Below are 26,285 nucleotides of genomic sequence, written 5' to 3'. Positions count from 1 at the left end.
CTGTGCCTATTAGTGTCGGAGTCATGCCACGTCCTGTGTCATCTGTCACGTCCGGAGGAATTCGCCTGTCTGGCGCAACCTGCCCCACCTGTGTCATCCGCCACATTTGGCGTTACCTGCTACACCCATCTCCATCTGTACCAGAACTGCGGCCACTGTCTGGACTATCCAGGTACCCTTGTGCGGGACATTGTATTGCTGGGGTTTCCTGTTGTTTGGCCAGCTGCCTCCCCGCTACGGCGGTACGGCCTAGTGGGTCCACTAACCTGCTTCATGACAGGAAGGCTCAGGCAATGGACCCCGCTGGTCAACCTGAGAGATTAACGACACAAGCCATGCTGGCTGAGATGGAGGATCTCCAGTCACGACAAGACCAACTACTCCTGTCTGTGAACGCCATAGCCCATCGGCTGCTTGTTCTTACCACAGTCGTCACTGCACCCATTTCCGCTTTTCCTCCTGCTGCACTTCCTGTCTGTACCGGTACCAATCCCCTGTGCTACTTGCCGCTACTTCCACGTTATGACCCGAGGACCTGCAGGGGATTTTTGAATGAGTGCCTGATCCACTTCAGACTACATGCCAGATCCTTCTCTTCGGATGACGTCAGGATCACCTTCATCATCTCTCTCCTTACTGGCAAAGCCCTGGCATGGGCTAATCCTCTGTGGTAACATCAGGGACCAGAGATCCGTGACTTGCAGTGCAAGTGCAAGGACGAGATGGCCACTGGCGATCTGCCATCTACCCTGGACGATCTTATCCTACTCGCCACCCGGGTTGACATGAGGATCCGGGAGCATTCCCAAGAGCTTCTCCGGGAGAGAACTTCCTAGGCTGGATTCTACTTTCCAGCAATCCCCCTCAGTCATCCCACCAGAGGATCCTATGCAGAGTAACTATGTCAAATTGTCTACCCAGGAGAAACAACGCAGACGCACTTCTGGACTTTGTCTGTATTGCGGCCTCGGAGGCCATATTGTGCGTCTGTGTCCCCAGAGGACAGAGAGACCCCATTGCCTAGGATTGATTGGAGAGACAACCCTAGATGGAACGGTACCTAATAAAGCATTCTGCTCCAACTGACTATTCCTGTGACCCTAGAATCCGGCGAGAGGACGCATCAAGTTTCTGTCTATTTTGACTCTGGTTCTGCGGCAAATTTCATCCAGAAAGAGCTTGTGGATCATCTTCAGTTGCCCACAGTCCCCCTAGAGAAGTCTTTGGCTGTTGCCTCAGTTAATGGACTGCCTCTGCCTAATCCCATCATTTCAAAAACCAAGCCGTTGAGGCTCCATGTTGGAGTCCTTCATTTTGAACTGATTTCTTTCCTTGTTTTGCCCAAGGCCATCAATCCTGTTCTGCTGTGCCTGCCTTGGCTTCGACTACATGCCCCAGTCCTGGACTGGAATTCTGGAGAGGTTCTCCAATGGGGCTCCAAGTATCTTGGTCGTTGTCTGTTGCAGATACATCCTGTCAAGCCTCCTCTGCCTCAGTTATTGGCGGGACTGTAAAAGGGTTTCATACGAAAGTCTTCCTCCCCGGCCGGGGCTGGATTCTTCTTCGTTAAAAAGATGGACGGATCCCTTCAACCCTGCATTGACTACCGTGGTCTCAAGCAGATAATGGTCAAGAACAAATACCCGTTGCCACTTATATCCAAGCTGTTTGATCGCATACGATGAGCCAACATTTTTTCTAACCTAGACCTACGGGTTGCTTATAATCTAGTCCGGATTCGCCGGGGTGATGAATGGAAGACGGCATTTAACACCCGGGACGGGCACTACGAATACCTAGTGATGCCCTTTGGACTGTGTAACGCTCCCGCAGTGTTTCAGGAGTTCGTTAACGACATCTTCCGAGATCTACTCTATGTCTGTGTTGTTGTTTATCTCGATGATATTTTGATTTTCTCCCCAGATCAGACGACTCATCGGAGGCATGTTCGTCAGGTTCTACTATGATTAAGGGAGAATCATTTATACGCCAAGCTGGAGAAGTGAGTCTTTGAAGGAGTTCTCTGCCCTTCCTGGGCTACATCATCTCAGATCAAGGTCTCAAGATGGATTCTGAGAAAGTGAGAGCTGTCCTGGAGTGGCCACGCCCTCAAGGCTTAAGGGCCATACAGCGGTTCCTGGGATTCGCCAATTTCTAACGGCAGTTTATTCCAAATTTCTCATCTCTGACGGTTCCCATCTCTACCCTTACCAAGAAGGGTGTGAACGCCAAAGTGTGGACTCCAGAGGCAGAGTCCGCATTTATTAGCCGCAAGAAATCCTTCACTTCAGCTTCGATCCTCCATCACCCTGACGTATCTCAGCAGTTCTCTCTAGAGGTGGACGCTTCCTCTGTTGGTGCTGGCGCACTTCTGTTCCAGAGGAGCTCCAAAGGAAACCCAGTAGTATGTGGCTACTACTCAAGACTGTTTTCTTCTGCTGAGCGAAATTACTCTATTGGAGATCAGGAGCTACTGGCCATCAAATTGGCTCTGGAGGAGTGGAGGCATCTTCTGGAGGGCGCTGCTCACCCCATCCTGATCTTCACCGACCACAAAAACCTCACCTACCTTCATTCAGCACAACCACTGAATCCCCGTCATGCCAGGTGGTCGCTGTTCTTCACTTGTTTACAGTTTCTGCTCCACTACCGTCTCGCGGACAAGAATGTGAGGGCCGATGCCCTGTCCAGATCGTTTGAGACGGAAGACACGGTGGAGTTCCTTCAGATGATCATAGACCCGTCCTGCATTGTCACTGCTAATCCTCTGCAGGTTAAAGACATCCCTCCTGGGAGGACGTTTGTTCGGTTGGCAGACAGAAAAAGAATTCTCCGCTGGGGACACAGGCGCGGTGCTTGTATGACGACGGGGGGTGGAGGGCCCGTGACCCCGAGCACTTCCGCACATGCGCCGTGGACCTTGGAAAAGGACACAGCTGATCACACTTACAGATAGAGGTAAGAGCGATATATACGGACAGGACACACAGCAATTTACACCCCCTGAGGAAGCGATATTTGCGAAACGCGCGTCGGGGTGCCTCATTACTCGGTGGGTCACTTTACCTCCATAACACCTCCATGGGTAAGCCTTCAGTTTTGGTTTTGTTTTATCTGCGGTTCTGTTAAGCGGACTTATGGTTCCTCTTTACACCAGGGTATAGTGGGCTGGCTCCCCCCCTGTTTTCATTGTTCTATTTCTGGAACCATGTCTTTGAAGAGTTAGACGTAACTCTTTTACTACTAGTTTGTAGATGTTATTTCATCTACTGCTTATGTGCATGTACTACTTGGTGGAGAGATGGCGCAGATTCCGTTTCATTAAACCAGCACTGTCTGTATGTTGCGGCGATGTGCTTTCTCTCCTCCACATATCTATATACTAATGGAACCTCTCATATTTTTGTACTTATGGCATACCCGTGTTGAGGGTTTTTTGATACCTGATCCACCTATCTACTTTCAATTTTAAAACATCTCGTTGTGTATTTGTGTTTTTATATTTGTGTATTTTCGATTGTAATAATAAAATTATTTTTCTTGTGTACTTATAGTCTATGACTCCTTTTTCTCTTGGTTTCTACAGTACTAAATTAGCTGGGCACGCTGGTGTCCGTAAAACCTTAGACCCGATTGCTCGTCCCTTCTGGTGGCCCACGCTACCTAAAGATGTTCTGGACTTTGTCTCTTCTTGCACGGTGTGTGCTTCTAACAAAGTTACTCACTCCAAGCCTGCCGGCCTACTTCTACCTCTGCCTGTACCCAATGCCCCCTGGCAGCACATTGCGATGGACTTCGTCACAGACCTTCCCCCCTCAGCAGGATGCAACACCGTCTGGGTGGTGGTGGGCCGGTTCTCTAAGATGGTACATTTTATCCCGCTGACCGGCCTACCTTCTGCTCCTCGTCTGACGAGTCTCTTCATTCGACACATCTTTCGCTTGCATGGCTTGCCTCTTCACATTGTCTCCGACCGGGGGGTTCAGTTTACCTCTAAGTTCTGGAGAGCCCTCTGTAAACTCCTGGATGTGAGTTTAGACTTTTCCTCTGCCTATCACCCCCAGTCCAATGGGCAAGTTAAGAGGATCAACCAGATCATGGAGAATTATCTCCGCCACTTCATCTCTTCACAGCACGATAACTGGGTACAGCTTCTTCCATGGGCCGAGTTTTCCTACAACAACCACACAAGTGAGTCCACCACTTCCACTCCGTTTCACATCGTGTACAGTCAACATCCCAGAGTCCCTCTTCCTGTGTCGACTTCATCTCAGGTACCCGCTGCTGACTCTGCATATGGGGACTTCTTGCAAATCTGGCAACAGACCCGGTCCTCTATTTTGCTGGCAGTAGATCGCATGAAGCGAAAGGCAGATACTAAGAGAGGGGAGAGCCGCCTCAGTATCTTCCGGGGACTAAAGTCTGGCTGTCCTCTCGGAACATTCGCTTGAAGGTACCCTCATACAAGTTTTCCACCAGGTTCCTTGGTCCTTTCGAGATTCTGCAACAGATAAACCCTGTCTCCTATGAGCTGTGGCTGCCTCCTACCCTCAGAATCCCCAACTCCTTCCATGTGTCCCTCCTGAAACCAGTGGTCCTGAACTACTACAACAAGACTTCTAGTTCCATAGTTGCTCCCAGCGGTTCTTCTGATATATTCGAGGTAAAGGAGATCCTGGACTGCAAAAGGGTAGGAGGAAGAACTTTCTATTTGGTGGACCGGAGAGGATTTGGTCCTGAGGAGAGGTCCTGGGAGCCAGAAGAGAACCTCAGTGCTCCTGCTCTCATTAAAAAATTCCTCTCTCGCTCTGGCCCCAAGAAGAGGGGGCGCAAGAGGGGGGATACTGTAGCGTCCATGGCCACGGGCCATCGGGTTTACTCACCTCCTGACACCCGCAGCCATGGATCCATGAGTGCTGGTCCCCATCTCCTTCCCAGGCCTTTAGGCCTTCTGATCCTTGCCTGAGCGTTGTTCGTTTTCCCAGACTATCTTGCAAATGGTCCCTTAGTGTTTCCCGTTCCAGTTGTTACCCGTGCTTTGTTACCTGTTCCTGTGTCCCGTACTGTTCTTGCTCCTGTGCCTATTAGAGTCGTGTCACATCTGGTGTCATCAGCCACGTCCGGAGGAATCCGCCACGTCCTGTGACATCTGCCACATACGGAAGAATTCGCCACGTCTGGCGCAACCTGCGGCACCTGTGTCATCCGCAAAGTTTGGTGTTACCTGCTGCACCCATCTCCATCTGTACCAGAGCTGCGGCCACTGTCTGGACTATCCAGGTACCCTTGTGCGGGACATTGTATTGCTGGGGTTTCCTGTTGTTTGGCCAACTGCCTCCCTGCTACAGCGGAACGGCCTAGTGGGTCCACTAACCTGCTTCGTGACAGACCCCAGAGACAGTGTAGAGGGAGGAGGACCCCACAGCAAATGTAGAGGGAGGAGGACCCCACAGAAAGTGTAGAGGGTGGAGGATCCCACAGCAAGTGTAGAGGAAGGAAGACCCCACAGCGAATGTAGAGGGAGGAAGACCCCACATCAAGTGTAGAGGGAGGACCACACAGCAAGTGTAGAAGAAGGAGGAGGACCCCAAATCAAGTGTAGAGGGAGGAGGACCCCCACAGACAGTGTAGAGGGAGGAGGACCCCACAGCAAGTGTCGAGAGAGGAGGACCCCACATCAAGTGTAGAGGGAGGACCACACAGCAAGTGTAGAGGGAGGAGAACCCCACATCAAGAGTAGAGGGAGGAGGAGCCCACAGCAAGTGTAGAGGGATGAGGACCCCACATCAAGAGCAGAGGGAGAAGGACCCCCACAGACAGTGTAGAGGGAGGAGGACCCCAAAGCAGGTGTAGAGGAAGGAGTACCCTGAAGCAAGTGTAGAGGGAGGAGGACCCCTCAGAAAGTGTAGAGGCAGGAGGACCCCACAGCAAATGTCGAGGGAGGAGGACCCCACAGCAAGTGTAGAGGAAGGAGCAAGACCCCACAGCAAGTGTAAAGGGAGGAGGACCTCACAGCAAGAATAGAGGCAGGAGGACCCCACAGCTAGTGAAGAGGGAGGAGAGGATGACTGTAGGACAGGTGAATACAATCTATTGTTCTCTGTTATCAGACATGTCAGGCTGGGAGAGGATGACTGTAGGACAGGTGAATACAATCTATTGTTCTCTGTTATCAGACATGTCAGGCGGGGGGAGGATGACTGTAGGACAGGTGAATACAATCTATTGTTCTCTGTTATGAGACATGTCAGGCTGGGAGAGGATGACTGTAGGACAGGTGAATACAATCTGGTATCAGACATGTCAGGCTGGGGGAGGATGACTGTAGGACAGGTGAATACAAACTATTGTTCTCTGTTATCAGACATATCAGGCTGGGAGAGGATGACTGTAGGACAGGTGAATACAATCTATTGTTCTCTGTTATCAGACATGTCAGGCAGGGGGAGGATGACTGTAGGACAGGAGAATACAATCTATTGTTCGCTGTTATCAGACATGTCAGGCGGGGGGAGGATGACTGTAGGACAGGTGAATACAATCTATTGTTCTCTGTTATGAGACATGTCAGGCTGGGAGAGGATGACTGTAGGACAGGTGAATACAATCTGGTATCAGACATGTCAGGCTGGGGGAGGATGACTGTAGGACAGGTGAATACAAACTATTGTTCTCTGTTATCAGACATATCAGGCTGGGAGAGGATGACTGTAGGACATCTGTTATCAGACTTGTCAGGCTGGGAGAGGATGACTGTAGGACAGGTGAATACAATCTATTGTTCTCTGTTATGAGACATGTCAGGCTGGGAGAGGATGACTGTAGAACAGGTGAATACAATCTATTGTTCTCTGTTATGAGACATGTCAGGCTGGGAGAGGATGACTGTAGGACAGGTGAATACAATCTATTGATCTCTGTTATCAGACATGTCAGGCGGGGGGAGGATGACTGTAGGACAGGTGAATACAATCTATTGTTCTCTGTTATCAGACATGTCAGGCAAAGGGGAGGATGACTGTAGGACAGGTGAATATAATCTATTGTTCTCTGTTATCAGACATGTCAGGCTGGGGTAGGATGACTGTAGGACAGGTGAATACAATCTGTTGTTCTCTGTTATCAGACATGTCAGGCTGGGAGAGGATGACTGTATGACAGGTGAATACAATCTATTGTTCTCTGTTATCAGACATGTCAGGCTGGGGGGAGGATGACTGTAGGACAGGTGAATACAATCTATTGTTCTCTGTTATCAGACATGTCAGGCTGGGGGAGGATGACTGTAGGACAGGTGAATACAATCTATTGTTCTCTGTTCTCAGACATGTCAGGCTGGGGGAGGATGACTGTAGGACAGGTGAATACAATCTATTGCTCTCTGTTATCAGACATGTCAGGCTGGGGAGAGGATGACTGTAGGACAGGTGAATACAATCTATTGTTCTCTGTTATCAGACATGTCAGGCTGGGGGAGGATTACTGTAGGACAGTTGAATACAATCTATTGTTCTCTGTTATCAGACATGTCACGTTGGGGGAGGATGACTGTAGGACAGGTGAATACAATCTATTGTTTTCTGTTATCAGACATGTCAGGCTGGGGGAGGATGACTGTAGGACAGGTGAATGCAATCAATTGTTTTCTGTTATCATACATGTTAGTCTGGGGGATGATTACTGTATGACAGGTGAATATAATCTATTGCTCTCTGCTATCAGACATGTCAGGCTGTAGGAAAGATGAATACAATGAATTGTTGTATAGGTATCAGTCATAGTACCAGCAAATCCCTCTCATCTTTCCTTGTGTACCCTCAATTTGTGTATACAGTACAGACAATGGGGCTCCTACCTGAACATGGCGATAAGAAGGTTGAGCAGAAGAATGTTTGCCAGCAGTAGGTACAGGGACATCAGTATAATGGTAAGCCACTCCGGGAACAGAGCTTTTCCATTTCCATCATTGTAAACACATTTAGGAAGATTGGGATCGGTGCCGTTCTGGGAACATTTAGTGGGGTCAAAGTTCAAACCTGAAATCAGAGATATAGCAGTTACTGGGTCCTCTCCGCAGATGGCCGTATCTCATCATTCACACAAAGTAACCATGAGCCGAGTCACTTACTGTCTACATCAGATGGAATCTGTCCAAAAAGGGTGAGGTACGGACCATAGATGACATTCCGAAAGATCCAACCCAACCGATCTTCGTTCGTGATCAGAATCGCCTGTTTAGCAACTCCATAGGATATAATCCAGATGGCCAAAAGGAAAAGGAAGAAGAAAATGTCCTTTACCTGTGGAAGACAACCGGGCTTTCAAGTTCTAGGGCATAGAAATCACAGCTGAATCTGACTTGTAACTTGGTTTCCTCCACAGACAACTCACCATTCGACGAAGAATAATAATCTTCGGCCCTAAAACTTTACTGACGGCGAATATATGCATGAAGCGAACACAGAATATCATGAAGTCCAAAGACAAGAACACACGACCCAAGTAGACAGTGTCTGTGTAGAGCAATCTAGAAGATTAAGAGATTCTCATTTACTTATGACATGAAGTTGTCAGAGTTATCTCCTGCTGCTGACAACTCCCATCATCCCTCTCAGACCATGGTAACTTTCTACAAACTGGATCCCCTGACTTCTAATAACTCAACTGTTCTATGCCAGTCCCAGCCGCCTATTCACTCCAGAAGACAGATAAAGTTGTGGTTCTCATCCTGTGCTCTGGAACACGTCTCCCGCTCTGATCTGTTGTATGTAGTGTATCCTGGATGTTCATGGTTCTAGTACTGGATGTCAGGGGTGGAGACGAGGTGCTGGTTCTCATCCTGTCCTCTGGAACACGTCTCCTGCTCTGATCTGTTATATGTAGTGTATCCTGGATGTTCATGGTTATAGTACTGGATGCTAGGGGTGGAGACGAGGTGATGGTTCTCATCCTGTGCTCTGGAACACGTCTCCTGCTCTGACCTGTTGTATGTAGTGTATCCTGGATGTTCATGGTTATAGTACTGGATGCCAGGGGTGGAGACGAGGTGCTGGTTCTCATCCTGTGCTCTGGAATACGTCTCCCGCTCTGACCTGTTGTATGTAGTGTATCCTGGATGTTCATGGTTATAGTACTGGATGCCAGGGGTGGAGACGAGGTGCTGGTTCTCATCCTGTGCTCTGGAATACGTCTCCCGCTCTGACCTGTTATATGTAGTGTATCCTGGATGTTCATGGTTATAGTACTGGATGTCAGGGGTGGAGACGAGGTGCTGGTTCTCATCCATTGCTCTGGAACACGTCACTTGCTCTGACCTGTTATATATAGTGTATCCTGGATGTTCATGGTTATAGTACTGGAGGCCAGGGGTGGAGACGAGGTGCTGGTTCTCATCCTGTGCTCTGGAACACTTCTCCTGCTCTGACCTGTTGTATGTAGTGTATACTGGATATTCATGGTTCTAGTACAGGATGCCAGGGGTGGAGACGAGGTGATGGTTCTCATCCTGTGCTCTGGAACACGTCTCCCGCTCTGACCTGTTGTATGTAGTGTATCCTGGATGTTCATGGTTATAGTACTGGATGTCAGGGGTGGAGACGAGGTGATGGTTCTCATCCTGTGCTCTGGAACACGTCTCCTGCTCTGACCTGTTATATGTAGTGTTTCCTGGATGTTCATGGTTATAGTACTGGATGCCAGGGGTGGAGACGAGGTGATGGTTCTCATCCTGTGCCCTGGAACACGTCTCCTGCTCTGATCTGTTGTATGTAGTGTATCCTGGATGTTCATAGTTCTAGTACTGGATGTCAGGGGTGGAGACGAGGTGCTGGTTCTCATCCTGTGCTCTGGAATACGTCTCCCGCTCTGATCTGTTGTATGTAGTGTATCCTGGATGTTCATGGTTATAGTACTGGATGTCAGGGATGGAGACGAGGTGCTGATTCTCATCCTGTGCTCTGGAACACATCTCCTGCTCTGACCTGTTGTATGTAGTGTATCCTGGATGTTTATGGTTATAGTACTGGATGCCAGGGGTGGAGACGAGGTGCTGGTTCTCATCCTGTGCTCTGGAACACGTCTCCTGCTCTGATCTGTTGTATGTAGTGTATCCTGGATGTTCATGGTTATAGTACTGGATGTCAGGGATGGAGACGAGGTGCTGATTCTCATCCTGTGCTCTGGAACACATCTCCTGCTCTGACCTGTTGTATGTAGTGTATCCTGGATGTTTATGGTTATAGTACTGGATGTCAGGGGTGGAGACGAGGTGATGGTTCTCATCCTGTGCCCTGGAACACGTCTCCTGCTCGGATCTGTTGTATGTAGTGTATCCTGGATGTTCATGGTTCTAGTACTGGATGCCAGGGGTGGAGACGAGGTGCTGGTTCTCATCCTGTGCTCTGGAACACGTCTCCTGCTCTGACCTGTTTTATGTAGTGTATCCTGGATGTTCATGGTTATAGTACTGGATGTCAGGGGTGGAGACGAGGTGCTGGTTCTCATCCTGTGCTCTGGAACACGTCTCCTGCTCTGATCTGTTGTATGTAGTGTATCCTGGATGTTCATGGTTATAGTACTGGATGTCAGGGATGGAGACGAGGTGATGGTTCTTCACCTTTGTGCCACTTTCTGGGGATCAGCCAGTAATTTCGATGAGGCATGGAAATCATTATCACAGTCCCTAACATCTATAGACTGATATGGCGGCGGGCTCATAGACGCACAGGTTGGCATGTCTGGCCCGGCTTATGCCGCTCTGACTCCACATAATACCATGATGCCAATGCAGTCATTGACTTTCTACCTTCTCTCTTACAGTGTTACTGCTCGTCTTCTCTCTGATCTTCTGCTCTCCTCACTTTACCTAGGTAACCAGCACTTTCCGCATGGTTTATAACCCCTGGTAACTATGTGGCTGCTCTACCTCCCTTGCTCCTCATAGATTGCAAGCTCTGTTGACAGTGGGGTCCTCTCTATCTATTTTGCTTGACTTTTTGTTTGTAGGTGCATACATTGACTGCAGTGTCCGTCATCTGCATGTACTATGTATTTCCTGACTGCTAATTATTGCCCCCCCCCCTCATTGTCTGAATGTATCCGTGACATGTGACTATACACCTCACCTGCAGATCAGCCCTACAATGAATAGCAGCAGGGCCACTGTGTCCACCTGGTTCCAAAACTCTGTGATGTACTGGACGGATTTCAAGACAAATCCACGGCGTTCTGGATCATAAAATAACTGGAAAACAGAGAAATACCAACTGAGAGTTGTGGGACATTACTAGTGGAGAGCAAACAAGCAGCCGGGAGGAGAAGCATAACCACAGTCTAGAAAGAGATAGAACTCATCTTGTGAGGTAGAAGGTAGTCACTTATTGGGAATCCCTCTACTACTCGGGGACAGGAATGGAAGGACTCGGCAGGAATACATAAGTACAGGGTGAAGGCATCAGCAGGGATGGTCAACATGAGGTCCCATGCCGACCATCTCCGATGTGCCAGGAATCCAACTGGGGTGGAGATGGATCCACTCTTTTATGGAGCAAGAGGAAGAAAGAAGACCCAATGGTGTAAGGACGGTCTCCTCAGCGTCTCATAGTTATGTGGTCTAGGGTTATGTCACAAGTAGACGCGTGTACCATACCTGCCGCAACTCCTCACACAGGACGGTGAAGACCCAATGGTGTAAGGACGGTCTCCTCAGCGTCTCATAGTTATGTGGTCTAGGGTTATGTCACAAGTAGACGCGTGTACCATACCTGCCGCAACTCCTCACACAGGACGGTGAAGACCCAATGGTGTAAGGACGGTCTCCTCAGCGTCTCATAGTTATGTTGTCTAGGGTTATGTCACAAGTAGACGCGTGTACCATACCTGCCGCAACTCCTCACACAGGAAGGTGAAGACCCAATGGTGTAAGGACGGTCTCCTCAGTGTCTCATAGTTATGTGGTCTAGGGTTATGTCACAAGTAGACGCGTGTACCATACCTGCCGCAACTCCTCACACAGGAAGGTGAAGACCCAATGGTGTAAGGACGGCCTCCTCAGTGTCTCATAGTTATGTGGTCTAGGGTTATGTCACAAGTAGACGCGTGTACCATACCTGCCGCAACTCCTCACACAGGAAGGTGAAGACCCAATGGTGTAAGGACGGCCTCCTCAGCGTCTCATAGTTATGTGGTCTAGGGTTATGTCACAAGTAGACGCGTGTACCATACCTGCCGCAACTCCTCACACAGGAAGGTGAAGACCCAATGGTGTAAGGACGGTCTCCTCAGTGTCTCATAGTTATGTGGTCTAGAGTTATGTCACAAGTAGACGCGTGTACCATACCTGCCGCAACTCCTCACACAGGAAGGTGAAGACCCAATGGTGTAAGGACGGCCTCCTCAGTGTCTCATAGTTATGTGGTCTAGGGTAATGTCACAAGTAGACGCGTGTACCATACCTGCCGCAACTCCTCACACAGGAAGGTGAAGACCCAATGGTGTAAGGACGGCCTCCTCAGCGTCTCATAGTTATGTGGTCTAGGGTAATGTCACAAGTAGACGCGTGTACCATACCTGCCGCAACTCCTCACACAGGAAGGTGAAGACCCAATGGTGTAAGGACGGCCTCCTCAGTGTCTCATAGTTATGTGGTCTAGGGTTATGTCACAAGTAGACGCGTGTACCATACCTGCCGCAACTCCTCACACAGGACGGTGAAGACCCAATGGTGTAAGGACGGCCTCCTCAGCGTCTCATAGTTATGTAGTCTAGGGTAATGTCACAAGTAGACGCGTGTACCATACCTGCCGCAACTCCTCACACAGGAAGGTGAAGACCCAAGCATACAATATGTATTCCCTCCAGGATGGAGACGTCTGGAAATCGATCATCAAGACATAAGCAAAGAGCCAAAGGAAGCCGGTGTACGACACCACATTGTGGTAGAACTTGACTATCGGGGCATTATAGAAAGCCATGAATTTCCAGAAGCAGCTGTAAGGTTTAGGCCTGTGAGAGACATGAGGGCATCAGCGTCAAGGAAAAACCACAACAACAACAACAACAACGACCTCAATAGCAACAATCTCCATCCAGACTTTGACCTGTTATTCTGTTAACCCTAAAATGCCTGTGGTCTAAGAGTTTCTTGTGGAAGGATAGAAGGGTCTCCACTGTCTATTCAAGGTCCCGACTCAAATCACTTCATATTACCCAAACACCAAGCGGCTGGGACCATCTCCACATCTGGTGGGAACGCCACGAGATTTAAGTGTTCTGAAATTCCACCCAGTCTTAAATTTGGTAACGGACATTAATCTGAGCTGATCACTCGCTTAATCCGGAGTCAGGCCGTCAGTACAGACACAAGTTGTTGCTGCACGTTCTTAGTGTGTGATCACGTGGACAGTGGTATTAGCTAAGCCTTATAGAGTATGGCCAGCGTGGCGTGCTATATGGGGAGCTGGACTCTGATATAGGGGACTGATCACTGGCCCTTCCATCCCAACCATCTGGGCCTTCCATTCTGTACACCTGAATATTGGCAGGTAACCCCCTGAGCAGTGACACCGGGAGTCTATCTGATTGCTTAGAGCTCGTTTCTCCCCATAACCATGTGAAGGACTTCGTGGTGTCAGATTTGGACATGATTGGATATTGAGCACGGGATGGGCATGGGGTGGGCATGGGATGGGCATGGGGTGGGCATGGGATGGGTGGTCTCTTTTCCATATTCATTGTGAAACAGGCGACATGCAGTCACGAGTTCCTCAGGACCGTCACCTCCTCCACCCTCACCCGTGGCGAGATGTCCTCTCGTAGGTTTGGTTGTTCCGCTGCTCATTCTGCATTTTTATGCTCTGTCGTTTATTTGCGGTTCCTTCCAGTGTAGACTGGTTCCTACCGAATCCTTTCCTGTAATGGAGACCACGTGGGGGGCTCTGTTATTCATGGGTTACAGCAGATTCATATCATCCTGTTCATTGGTTCTGTGCGTCAGACCTACCTGAATGTGATGACTCCGCTGTAGATGAGGGGGAACAATATCATACACAGAGAAATCGGGATAAAACCATTGTCCACGGTCAGCCGCCCCCACCACGTCTTAGTGAGGAACATCTGGTGAGAAGAAGACGAGCACAAATAAAGGCTCAATCTCCACACTCCATGATATAAAGGCAGCAACACCCCCACAATGACACGTATCACCTGTATACACCGCCGGTCACACCACCTGTATACACCACCGGTCATCGCAGCAGTCACAGTTGCGACCAGGCCCCTAAGCCTGGGGGGGGCCACAGGCCCCCGTTGCCATACAGCATGCTGGTTAAATTAATTTTCTGTGCCGTGAAGCCGGCACTTCCTGGTTACGGTCACATGGTACACTTCGTGTACCATGTGACCGTGTTGTCACATGACACGTCTTCCAGCCAGTGCAGTGGAAGAGCCAGTGCGGAGGACTCCAGGTGAGCTGCAAAGTCTGTATTGTAATGTAATGTGTTGTGTTGTCTTGTAATGTGTTGTAATGTATTGTGTTGTGTTGTATTGTGTTGTGTTGTCTTGTAATGTAATGTATTGTGTTGTGTTGTCTTGTGTTGGGTTGTCTTGTAATGTAATGTATTGTGTTGTGTTGTATTGTGTTGGGTTGTGTTGTATTGTGTTGTGTTGTGTTGTCTTGTAATGTAATGTATTGTGTCGTGTTGTCTTGTAATGTATTGTGTTGTGTTGTGTTGTCTTGTAATGTATTGTGTTGTGTTGTCTTGTAATGTAATGTATCGAGTTGCCTTGTAATGTATTGTGTTGTGTTGTCTTGTAATGTAATGTATTGTGTTGTGTTGTATTGTGTTGGGTTGTCTTGTAATGTAATGTATTGTGTTGTGTTGTGTTGTCTTGTAATGTAATGTATTGTGTTGTGTTGTATTGTGTTGTGTTGTCTTGTAATGTAATATATTGTGTTGTGTTGTCTTGTAATGTAATGTATTGTGTTGTGTTGTCTTGTAATGTAATGTATTGTGTTGTGTTGTCTTGTAATGTAATGTAATGTATTGTGTTGTCTTGTAATGTATTGTGTTGTGTTGTCTTGTAATGTGTTGTAATGTATTGCGTTGCCTTGTAATGTATTGTGCTGTTTACGGTGGAGGGGGGGGGCCCGTTAAATGACAGCCACCCTCCTCTCTCCACCGCAAACTGCACAATACAACACAAAACATTACAAACTGTGGGTCGCGTCCCCCTGGGGATTCGTGTGGAGACCTCCGGGGGGTCGCGAGTCACTCACCGAGGTCCCAGTTCCATTCAATGCCGGAGCAGGGAGCTGAGGTCTCCTTGCTCCAGCATTCACGGTGCCCTGAGCGGTTCGACGCAGGCAGGCGGGATGTAGCGACATCATCGCGCCTGTCACTGATAGCACACACCGGAGGAGGCGAAGGAACGGGGATAGGTAAGTAATTATGCTATTTTTCTATTATGCACATATGGGGGCATTATACTGTATGGGGGCTGATATGGCATGGGGCTGTTATGGGGGGGCATTAAACTGCATGGGGCTGATATGGGGGAATTATACTGTATGGGGAGCTGATATGGGGGCAAATATACTGTATGGGGGGCTGATATGGGGGCATTATACTGTATGGGGCTGATATGGAGGGACATTATACTGTATGGGGGGCTGATATGGGGGCATTATACTGTATGGGGGGCTGATATGGGGGCATTATACTGTATAGGGAGCTGATATGGGGGGCATTATACTGCATGGGGCTGATATGGGGGAATTATACTGTATGGGGCTGATATGGAGGGACATTATACTGTATGGGGGGCTGATATGGGGGCATTATACTGTATGGGGCTGATATGGGGGCATTATACTGTATGGGGCTGATATGGAGGGACATTATACTGTATGGGGGGCTGATATGGGGGGCATTATACTGTACAGGGAGCTGATATGGGGGGCATTATACTGTATAGGGAGCTGATATGGGGGGCATTATACTGTATGGAGGGCTGATATGGGGGGCATTATACTGTATGGGGGGCTGATATGGGGGGCATTATACTGTATGGAGGGCTGATATGGGTGGCATTATACTGTATAGGGAGCTGATATGGGGGGCATTATACTGTATGGAGGGCTGATATGGGGGGAATTATACTGTATGGGGGGCTGATATGGGAGGCATTATACTGTATGGGGGGCTGATATGGGGGGCATTATACTGTATGGAGGGCTGATATGGGGGCATTATACTGTATGGGGGGCTGATATGGGGGGCATTATACTGTATGGAGGGCTGATATGGGGGGCATTATACTGTATAGGGAGCTGATATGGGGGGCATTATACTGTATAGGGAGCTGATATGGGGGCATTATACTGTATGGAGGGCTGATATGGGGGCATTATACTGTATGGAGGGCTGATATGGGAGGCATTATACTGTATGGGGGGCTGATATGGGGGGCATTATACTGTATGGAGGGCTGATATGGGGGGCATTATACTGTATGGGGGGCTGATATGGGGGGCATTATACTGTATGGAGGGCTGATATGGGGGGCATTATACTGTATGGGGAGCTGATATGGGGGCATTATACTGTATGGGGGGCTGATATGGGGGCATTATACTGTATGGGGCTGATATGGAGGGGCATTATACTGTATGGGGGGCATTATACTGTATGGGGAGCTGATATGGGGGCATTATACTGTATGGGGGGCTGATATGGGGGCATTATACTGTATGGGGCTAATATGGAGGGACATTATACTGTATGGGGAGCTGATATGGGGGCATTATACTGTATGGGGAGCTGATATGGGGGCATTATACTGTATGGGGAGCTGATATGGGCGCATTATACTGTATGGGGGGCTGATATGGGGGGCATTATACTGTATGGGGGGCTGATATGGGGGGCATTATACTGTATGGGGAGCTGATATGGGGGCATTATACTGTATGGGGGGCTGATATGGGGGCATTATACTGTATGGGGCTGATATGGAGGGGCATTATACTGTATGGGGGGCATTATACTGTATGGGGAGCTGATATGGGGGCATTATACTGTATGGGGGGCTGATATGGGGGCATTATACTGTATGGGGGGCTGATATGGGGGGCATTATACTGTATGGGGCTGATATGGAGGGACATTATACTGTATGGGGAGCTGATATGGGGGCATTATACTGTATGGGGGGCTGATATGGGGGCATTATACTGTATGGAGCTGATATGGAGGGGCGTTATACTGTATGGGGAGCTGATATGGGGGAATTATACTGTATGGGGAGCTGATATGGGGGCATTATACTGTATGGGGGGCTGATATGGGGGAATTATACTGTATGGGGAGCTGATATGGGGGCATTATACTGTATGGGGGGCTGATATGGGGGCATTATACTGTATGGGGCTGATATGGAGGGACATTATACTGTATGGGGAGCTGATATGGGGGGCATTATACTGTATAGGGAGCTGATATGGGGGGCATTATACTGTATGGGGGGCTGATATGGGGGGCATTATACTGTATGGAGGGCTGATATGGGGGGCATTATACTGTATGGGGGGCTGATATGGGGGGCATTATACTGTATGGAGGGCTGATATGGGGGGCATTATACTGTATGGGGGGCTGATATGGGGGGCATTATACTGTATGGAGGGCTGATATGGGGGGCATTATACTGTATGGGGAGCTGATATGGGGGCATTATACTGTATGGGGGGCTGATATGGGGGCATTATACTGTATGGGGCTGATATGGAGGGGCATTATACTGTATGGGGGGCATTATACTGTATGGGGAGCTGATATGGGGGCATTATACTGTATGGGGGGCTGATATGGGGGCATTATACTGTATGGGGCTAATATGGAGGGACATTATACTGTATGGGGGGCTGATATGGGGGCATTATACTGTATAGGGAGCTGATATGGGGGGCATTATACTGTATGGGGCTGATATGGAGGGGCATTATACTGTATGGGGGGCATTATACTGTATGGGGAGCTGATATGGGGGCATTATACTGTATGGGGGGCTGATATGGGGGCATTATACTGTATGGGGCTAATATGGAGGGACATTATACTGTATGGGGGGCTGATATGGGGGCATTATACTGTATAGGGAGCTGATATGGGGACATTATACTGTATAGGGAGCTGATATGGGGGGCATTATACTGTATGGAGGGCTGATATGGGGGGCATTATACTGTATGGGGAGCTGATATGGGGGCATTATACTGTATGGGGAGCTGATATGGGGGCATTATACTGTATAGGGAGCTGATATGGGGGCATTATACTGTATGGGGGGCTGATATGGGGGGCATTATACTGTATGGGGCTGATATGGAGGGACATTATACTGTATGGGGAGCTGATATGGGGGCATTATACTGTATGGGGGCTGATATGGGGGCATTATACTGTATGGGGGGCTGATATGGGGGGCATTATACTGTATGGGGCTGATATGGAGGGACATTATACTGTATGGGGAGCTGATATGGGGGCATTATACTGTATGGGGGGCTGATATGGGGGCATTATACTGTATGGAGCTGATATGGGGGGCATTATACTGTATAGGGAGCTGATATGGGGGAATTATACTGTATGGGGAGCTGATATGGGGGCATTATACTGTATGGGGGGCTGATATGGGGGCATTATACTGTATGGGGGGGCTGATATGGGGGGCATTATACTGTATGGGGCTGATATGGAGGGACATTATACTGTATGGGGAGCTGATATGGGGGGCATTATACTGTATGGGGGGCTGATATGGAGGGGCATTATACTGTATGGGGAGCTGATATGGGGGGCATTATACTGTATGGGGAGCTGATATGGGGGGCATTATACCGTATGGGGGTGCTGATATGGAGGGGCATTATACTGTATGGGGGGCATTATACTGTATGGGGAGCTGATATGGGGGAATTATACTGTATGGGGAGCTGATATGGGGGGCATTATACGGTATGGGGAGCTGATATGGGGGGCATTATACTGTATGGGGAGCTGATATGGAGGGGCATTATACTGTATGGGGGGCATTATACTGTATGGGGAGCTGATATGGGGGAATTATACTGTATGGGGAGCTGATATGGAGGGCATTATACGGTATGGGGAGCTGATATGGGGGGCATTATACTGTATGGGGAGCTGATATGGAGGGGCATTATACTGTATGGGGGGCATTATACTGTATGGGGAGCTGATATGGGGGGCATTATACAGTATTGGGAGCTGATATAGGGGGCATTATACTGTATGGGGAGCTGATATGGAGGGACATTATACTGTATGGGGGCATTTTACTGTATGGGGGCCTCTATGTGGGGCATTATACTGTGGGGGCTGATATGGGGAGCACTATACTGAATGGGGAGCTGATAGAGGGGGCATTATACTGTATGGGGGGCATTATACTGTATGGGGAGCTCATATGGGGGCATTATATTGTATGGGGGCTGATATGGGGGCATTATACTGTATGGGGGGCATTTTACTCGATAGGGGCAGCTCTGTGGGGCATTATACTATGGGGGCTGATATGGGGAGCATCATACGGTATGGGGGGCATTATATTGTATGGGGGCTGATATGGAGGGGCATTATACTGTATGGGGGCATTTTACTCTATAGGGGCAGCTATGTGGGGCATTATAATGTGGGGGCTGATATGGGGAGCATCATACGGTATGGGGGACATTATACGGTATTGGGCATTATACAGTATGGGGGCAGCTATGAGAGAATTATGCTGTGTGGGGGCATTATACTATGGGGACTGTTGGGCAAGGTGTCTGGGCATAGGCGCGCAGGGATCTGATGATGGTGGTGTTGGGGAGGGGTAGGGGGGCCCAAGCTGAATTCTTGCACCCGGGCCCTTGAGCCTTTAGCTACGCCCCTGACCAGTCACACCACCTGTATACACCAATGGTCACATCACCTGTATACACCATCGGTCACACCACCTGTATACACCACCGGTCACACACCACCTGTATACACCACCAGTCTCACCACCTGTATACACCACCGGTCACATCACCTGTATACCCCACCGGTCACATCACCTGTATACACCACCGGTCACACCACCTGTATACACCACCGGTCACACCACCGGTCACATCACCTGTATACACCACCGGTCACACCACCTGTCACACCACCTGTATACACCACCTGTATACACTACCGGTCACACCACCTGTATACACCACCGGTCACACCACCTGTATACACCACCGGTCACATCACCTGTATACACCACCGGTCACACCACCTGTATACACCACCGGTTACACCACCAGTCACACCACCTGTATACACCACCGGTCACATCACCTGTATACACCACCAATCACACCACTTGTATACACCACCGGTCACATCACCTGTATACACCACCGGTCACACCACCTGTATACACCACCGGTCACACCACCTGTATACACCACCTGTCACATCACCTGTATACACCACCGGTCTCACCACCTGTATACACCGCCGGTCACACCACCTGTATACACCACCGGTCACATCACCTGTATACACCACCGGTCACACCACCTGTATACAACACCGGTCACATCACCTGTATACACCACCGGTCACATCACCTGTATACACCACCTGTCACACCACCTGTATACACCACCGGTCACACCACCTGTATACACAACCGGTCACATCACCTGTATACACCACCTGTCACACCACCTGTACACACCACCGGTCACATCACCTGTACACACCACTGGTCACACCACCTGTATACACCACCGGTCACACCACCTGTATACACTACCGGTCACACCACCTGTATACACCACCGGTCACATCACCTGTATACACCACCGGTCACATCACCTGTATACACTACCGGTCACATCACCTGTATACACCACCGGTCACACCACCTGTATACACTACCGGTCACATCACCTGTATACACTACCGGTCACATCACCTGTATACACTACCGGTCACATCACCTGTATACACCACCGGTCACACCACCTGTACACACCACCGGTCACATCACCTGTACACACCACCGGTCACATCACCTGTACACACCACCGGTCACATCACCTGTATACAACACCGGTCACACCACCGGTCACATCACCTGTATACACCACCTGTATACACCACCGGTCACACCACCTGTATACACTACCGGTCACACCACATGTATACACCACCGGTCACATCACCTGTATACACTACCGGTCACACCACCTGTATACACCACCGGTCACACCACCCGTCACATCACCTGTATACACCACCAGTCACACCACCTGTATACACTACCGGTCACACCACCTGTATACACCACCGGTCACACCACCTGTATACACCACCGGTCACATCACCTGTACACACCACCGGTCACATCACCTGTACACACCACCGGTCACACCACCTGTACACACCACCGGTCACACCACCTGTACACACCACCGGTCACACCACCTGTACACACCACCGGTCACACCAAAGACACCTTCATTATGATTCAATCTGAATAGGACAATTAATGTGCGGTGAATTACCCCAGATGTCCCGTCTTATCACCATCAGCTTCTGAGCAGTAAATATTACATAAAAGGAACCCGAGATCCCAACAAGATAACGGCCCCTCCTACAGGCGCAGATACATCCCCATAATATCCCCTCCATGTCCACAACGTGACCTTCTCTGTCCTACCAGGACCAGTAGGGAGCCGCCATGTCCCTTCTCCCTGTTGGTTCTTTTACTTGTTATATGAGGTCAGATTCTTGGGGTTCACACCGGCTCCTCCACATCTACAACCTCGGGGACGTTTATGTCCAGAGCAGAATTTATGAATCCCCCAATAAGGACAAGTTCTCCAGGTCCAGACCAGCCATGTACGTTCTCCCCTAGAGCCATAACTTTATGTGGTTTCTCCCTCAGTAGGGCGGTGTGTGGGATTATTTTTCCGTCAGTAGGGCGGTGTGAGGGATTATTTTTCCCTCAGTAGGGCGGTGTGTGGGATTATTTTTCCGTCAGTAGGGCGGTGTGAGGGATTATTTTTCCCTCAGTAGGGCGGTGTGAGGGATTATTTTTCCGTCAGTAGGGCGGTGTGAGGGATTATTTTTCCGTCAGTAGGGCGGTGTGAGGGATTACTTTTCCGTCAGTAGGGCGGTGTGAGGGATTATTTTTCCGTCTGTAGGGCGGTGTGTGGGATTATTTTTCCCTCAGTAGGGCGGTGTGTGGGATTATTTTTCCGTCAGTAGGGCGGTGTGAGGGATTATTTTTCCCTCAGTAGGGCGGTGTGAGGGATTATTTTTCCGTCAGTAGGGCGGTGTGTGGGATTATTTTTCCCTCAGTAGGGCGGTGTGTGGGATTATTTTTCCGTCAGTAGGGCGGTGTGTGGGATTATTTTTCCCTCAGTAGGGCGGTGTGAGGGATTATTTTTCCCTCTGTAGGGCGGTGTGTGGGATTATTTTTCCCTCAGTAGGGCGGTGTGAGGGATTATTTTTCCCTCAGTAGGGCGGTGTGAGGGATTATGTTTCCGTCAGTAGGGCGGTGTGAGGGATTATTTTTCCCTCAGTAGGGCGGTGTGTGGGATTATTTTTCCCTCAGTAGGGCGGTGTGTGGGATTATTTTTCCCTCAGTAGGGCGGTGTGTGGGATTATTTTTCCCTCAGTAGGGCGGTGTGAGGGATTATTTTTCCCTCAGTAGGGCGGTGTGAGGGATTATTTTTCCGTCAGTAGGGCGGTGTGAGGGATTATTTTTCCATCAGTAGGGCGGTGTGTGGGATTATTTTTCCGTCAGTAGGGCGGTGTGAGGGATTATTTTTCCGTCAGTAGGGCGGTGTGTGGGATTATTTTTCCCTCAGTAGGGCGGTGTGTGGGATTATTTTTCCCTCAGTAGGGAGGTGTGAGGGATTATTTTTCCCTCAGTAGGGCGGTGTGAGGGATTATTTTTCCGTCAGTAGGGCGGTGTGTGGGATTATTTTTCCGTCAGTAGGGCGGTGTGAGGGATTATTTTTCCCTCAGTAGGGCGGTGTGAGGGATTATTGTTCCGTCAGTAGGGCGGTGTGAGGGATTATTTTTCCCTCAGTAGGGCGGTGTGAGGGATTATTGTTCCGTCAGTAGGGCGGTGTGTGGGATTATTTTTCCGTCAGTAGGGCGGTGTGTGGGATTATTTTTCCGTCAGTAGGGCGGTGTGAGGGATTATTTTTCCGTCAGTAGGGCGGTGTGTGGGATTATTTTTCCCTCAGTAGGGAGGTGTGAGGGATTATTTTTCCCTCAGTAGGGCGGTGTGAGGGATTATTTTTCCGTCAGTAGGGCGGTGTGTGGGATTATTTTTCCGTCAGTAGGGCGGTGTGAGGGATTATTTTTCCCTCAGTAGGGCGGTGTGAGGGATTATTGTTCCGTCAGTAGGGCGGTGTGAGGGATTATTTTTCCCTCAGTAGGGCGGTGTGAGGGATTATTGTTCCGTCAGTAGGGCGGTGTGTGGGATTATTTTTCCGTCAGTAGGGCGGTGTGTGGGATTATTTTTCCGTCAGTAGGGCGGTGTGAGGGATTATTTTTCCGTCAGTAGGGCGGTGTGTGGGATTATTTTTCCCTCAGTAGGGCGGTGTGAGGGATTATTTGTCCGTCAGTAGGGCGGTGTGAGGGATTATTTTTCCCTCAGTAGGGCGGTGTGAGGGATTATTTGTCCGTCAGTAGGGCGGTGTGAGGGATTATTTTTCCGTCAGTAGGGCGGTGTGAGGGATTATTTTTCCGTCAGTAGGGCGGTGTGTGGGATTATTTTTCCGTCAGTAGGGCGGTGTGAGGGATTATTTTTCCGTCAGTAGGGCGGTGTGTGGGATTATTTTTCCCTCAGTAGGGCGGTGTGAGGGATTATTTGTCCGTCAGTAGGGCGGTGTGAGGGATTATTTTTCCGTCAGTAGGGCGGTGTGAGGGATTATTTTTCCGTCAGTAGGGCGGTGTGTGGGATTATTTTTCCGTCAGTAGGGCGGTGTGAGGGATTATTTTTCCGTCAGTAGGGCGGTGTGTGGGATTATTTTTCCCTCAGTAGGGCGGTGTGTGGGATTATTTTTCCCTCAGTAGGGCGGTGTGAGGGATTATTTTTCCCTCAGTAGGGCGGTGTGAGGGATTATTTTTCCGTCAGTAGGGCGGTGTGTGGGATTATTTTTCCGTCAGTAGGGCGGTGTGAGGGATTATTTTTCCCTCAGTAGGGCGGTGTGAGGGATTATTGTTCCGTCAGTAGGGCGGTGTGAGGGATTATTTTTCCCTCAGTAGGGCGGTGTGAGGGATTATTGTTCCGTCAGTAGGGCGGTGTGTGGGATTATTTTTCCGTCAGTAGGGCGGTGTGTGGGATTATTTTTCCGTCAGTAGGGCGGTGTGAGGGATTATTTTTCCGTCAGTAGGGCGGTGTGAGGGATTATTTTTCCGTCAGTAGGGCGGTGTGAGGGATTATTTTTCCGTCAGTAGGGCGGTGTGAGGGATTATTTTTCCGTCAGTAGGGCGGTGTGAGGGATTATTTTTCCGTCAGTAGGGCGGTGTGAGGGATTATTTTTCCGTCAGTAGGGCGGTGTGTGGGGATTATTTTTACGTCAGTAGGGCGGTGTGTGGGATTACTTTTCCCTCAGTAGGGCGGTGTGAGGGATTATTTTTCCGTCAGTAGGGCGGTGTGTGGGATTATTTTTCCCTCAGTAGGGAGGTGTGTGGGATTATTTTTCCCTCAGTAGGGCGGTGTGTGGGATTATTTTTCCCTCAGTAGGGCGGTGTGTGGGATTATTTTTCCCTCAGTAGGGCGGTGTGAGGGATTATTTTTCCCTCAGTAGGGCGGTGTGAGGGATTATTTTTCCGTCAGTAGGGCGGTGTGTGGGATTATTTTTCCGTCAGTAGGGCGGTGTGAGGGATTATTTTTCCGTCAGTAGGGCGGTGTGTGGGATTATTTTTCCGTCAGTAGGGCGGTGTGAGGGATTATTTTTCCCTCAGTAGGGCGGTGTGAGGGATTATTTTTCCGTCAGTAGGGCGGTGTGAGGGATTATTTTTCCCTCAGTAGGGCGGTGTGAGGGATTATTTTTCCGTCAGTAGGGCGGTGTGAGGGATTATTTTTCCGTCAGTAGGGCGTGTGAGGGATTATTTTTCCCTCAGTAGGGCGGTGTGAGGGATTATTTTTCCCTCAGTAGGGCGGTGTGAGGGATTATTTTTCCGTCAGTAGGGCGTGTGAGGGATTATTTTTCTGTCAGTAGGGCGGTGTGTGGGATTATTTTTCCGTCAGTAGGGCGGTGTGAGGGATTATTTTTCCGTCAGTAGGGCGTGTGAGGGATTATTTTTCCCTCAGTAGGGCGGTGTGAGGGATTATTTTTCCCTCAGTAGGGCGGTGTGAGGGATTATTTTTCCGTCAGTAGGGCGGTGTGAGGGATTATTTTTCTGTCAGTAGGGCGGTGTGTGGGATTATTTTTCCGTCAGTAGGGCGGTGTGAGGGATTATTTTTCCGTCAGTAGGGCGTGTGAGGGATTATTTTTCCCTCAGTAGGGCGGTGTGAGGGATTATTTTTCCCTCAGTAGGGCGGTGTGAGGGATTATTTTTCCGTCAGTAGGGCGGTGTGAGGGATTATTGTTCCCTCAGTAGGGCGGTGTGAGGGATTATTTTTCCGTCAGTAGGGCGGTGTGAGGGATTATTGTTCCGTCAGTAGGGCGGTGTGTGGGATTATTTTTCTGTCAGTAGGGCGGTGTGTGGGATTATTTTTCCCTCAGTAGGGCGGTGTGTGGGATTATTTTTCCCTCAGTAGGGCGGTGTGAGGGATTATTGTTCCGTCAGTAGGGCGGTGTGTGGGATTATTTTTCCCTCAGTAGGGCGGTGTGAGGGATTATTTTTCCGTCAGTAGGGCGGTGTGAGGGATTATTGTTCCGTCAGTAGGGCGGTGTGTGGGATTATTTTTCTGTCAGTAGGGCGGTGTGTGGGATTATTTTTCCGTCAGTAGGGCGGTGTGTGGGATTATTTTTCCCTCAGTAGGGCGGTGTGAGGGATTATTGTTCCATCAGTAGGGCGGTGTGTGGGATTATTTTTCCCTCAGTAGGGCGGTGTGAGGGATTATTTTTCCCTCAGTAGGGCGGTGTGTGGGATTATTTTTCCCTCAGTAGGGCGGTGTGTGGGATTATTTTTCTGTCAGTAGGGCGGTGTGAGGGATTATTTTTCCCTCAGTAGGGCGGTGTGTGGGATTATTTTTCCGTCAGTAGG

At 49.4% G+C, this 26,285-nt stretch overlaps 1 protein-coding gene across 1 annotated transcript in view; it reads right to left on the bottom strand.

The window, feature by feature from the left end:
- Positions 1 to 26,285, bottom strand: part of LOC142724073 (transient receptor potential cation channel subfamily M member 2-like) — a 113,403-nt gene that overhangs the window by 10,536 nt on the left and 76,582 nt on the right. The window contains exons 15-21 of the mRNA XM_075848952.1: positions 14,000 to 14,112; positions 13,792 to 13,908; positions 12,798 to 13,002; positions 11,124 to 11,242; positions 8,392 to 8,527; positions 8,129 to 8,300; positions 7,856 to 8,036 (exon numbers count right to left, since the gene is read on the bottom strand). Coding sequence (XP_075705067.1) covers positions 7,856 to 8,036; positions 8,129 to 8,300; positions 8,392 to 8,527; positions 11,124 to 11,242; positions 12,798 to 13,002; positions 13,792 to 13,908; positions 14,000 to 14,112 — 1,043 coding nt within the window. The remainder of the gene's footprint in view (positions 1 to 7,855; positions 8,037 to 8,128; positions 8,301 to 8,391; positions 8,528 to 11,123; positions 11,243 to 12,797; positions 13,003 to 13,791; positions 13,909 to 13,999; positions 14,113 to 26,285) is intronic.

The sequence above is a fragment of the Rhinoderma darwinii genome, unplaced genomic scaffold (genome assembly GCF_050947455.1).
Source record: "Rhinoderma darwinii isolate aRhiDar2 unplaced genomic scaffold, aRhiDar2.hap1 Scaffold_569, whole genome shotgun sequence".
In the NCBI taxonomy this organism is placed as follows: domain Eukaryota; kingdom Metazoa; phylum Chordata; class Amphibia; order Anura; family Rhinodermatidae; genus Rhinoderma; species Rhinoderma darwinii.
Note: the sequence above shows the minus strand (reverse complement) of the source record. Positions and strands in the feature narration are given on the sequence as shown.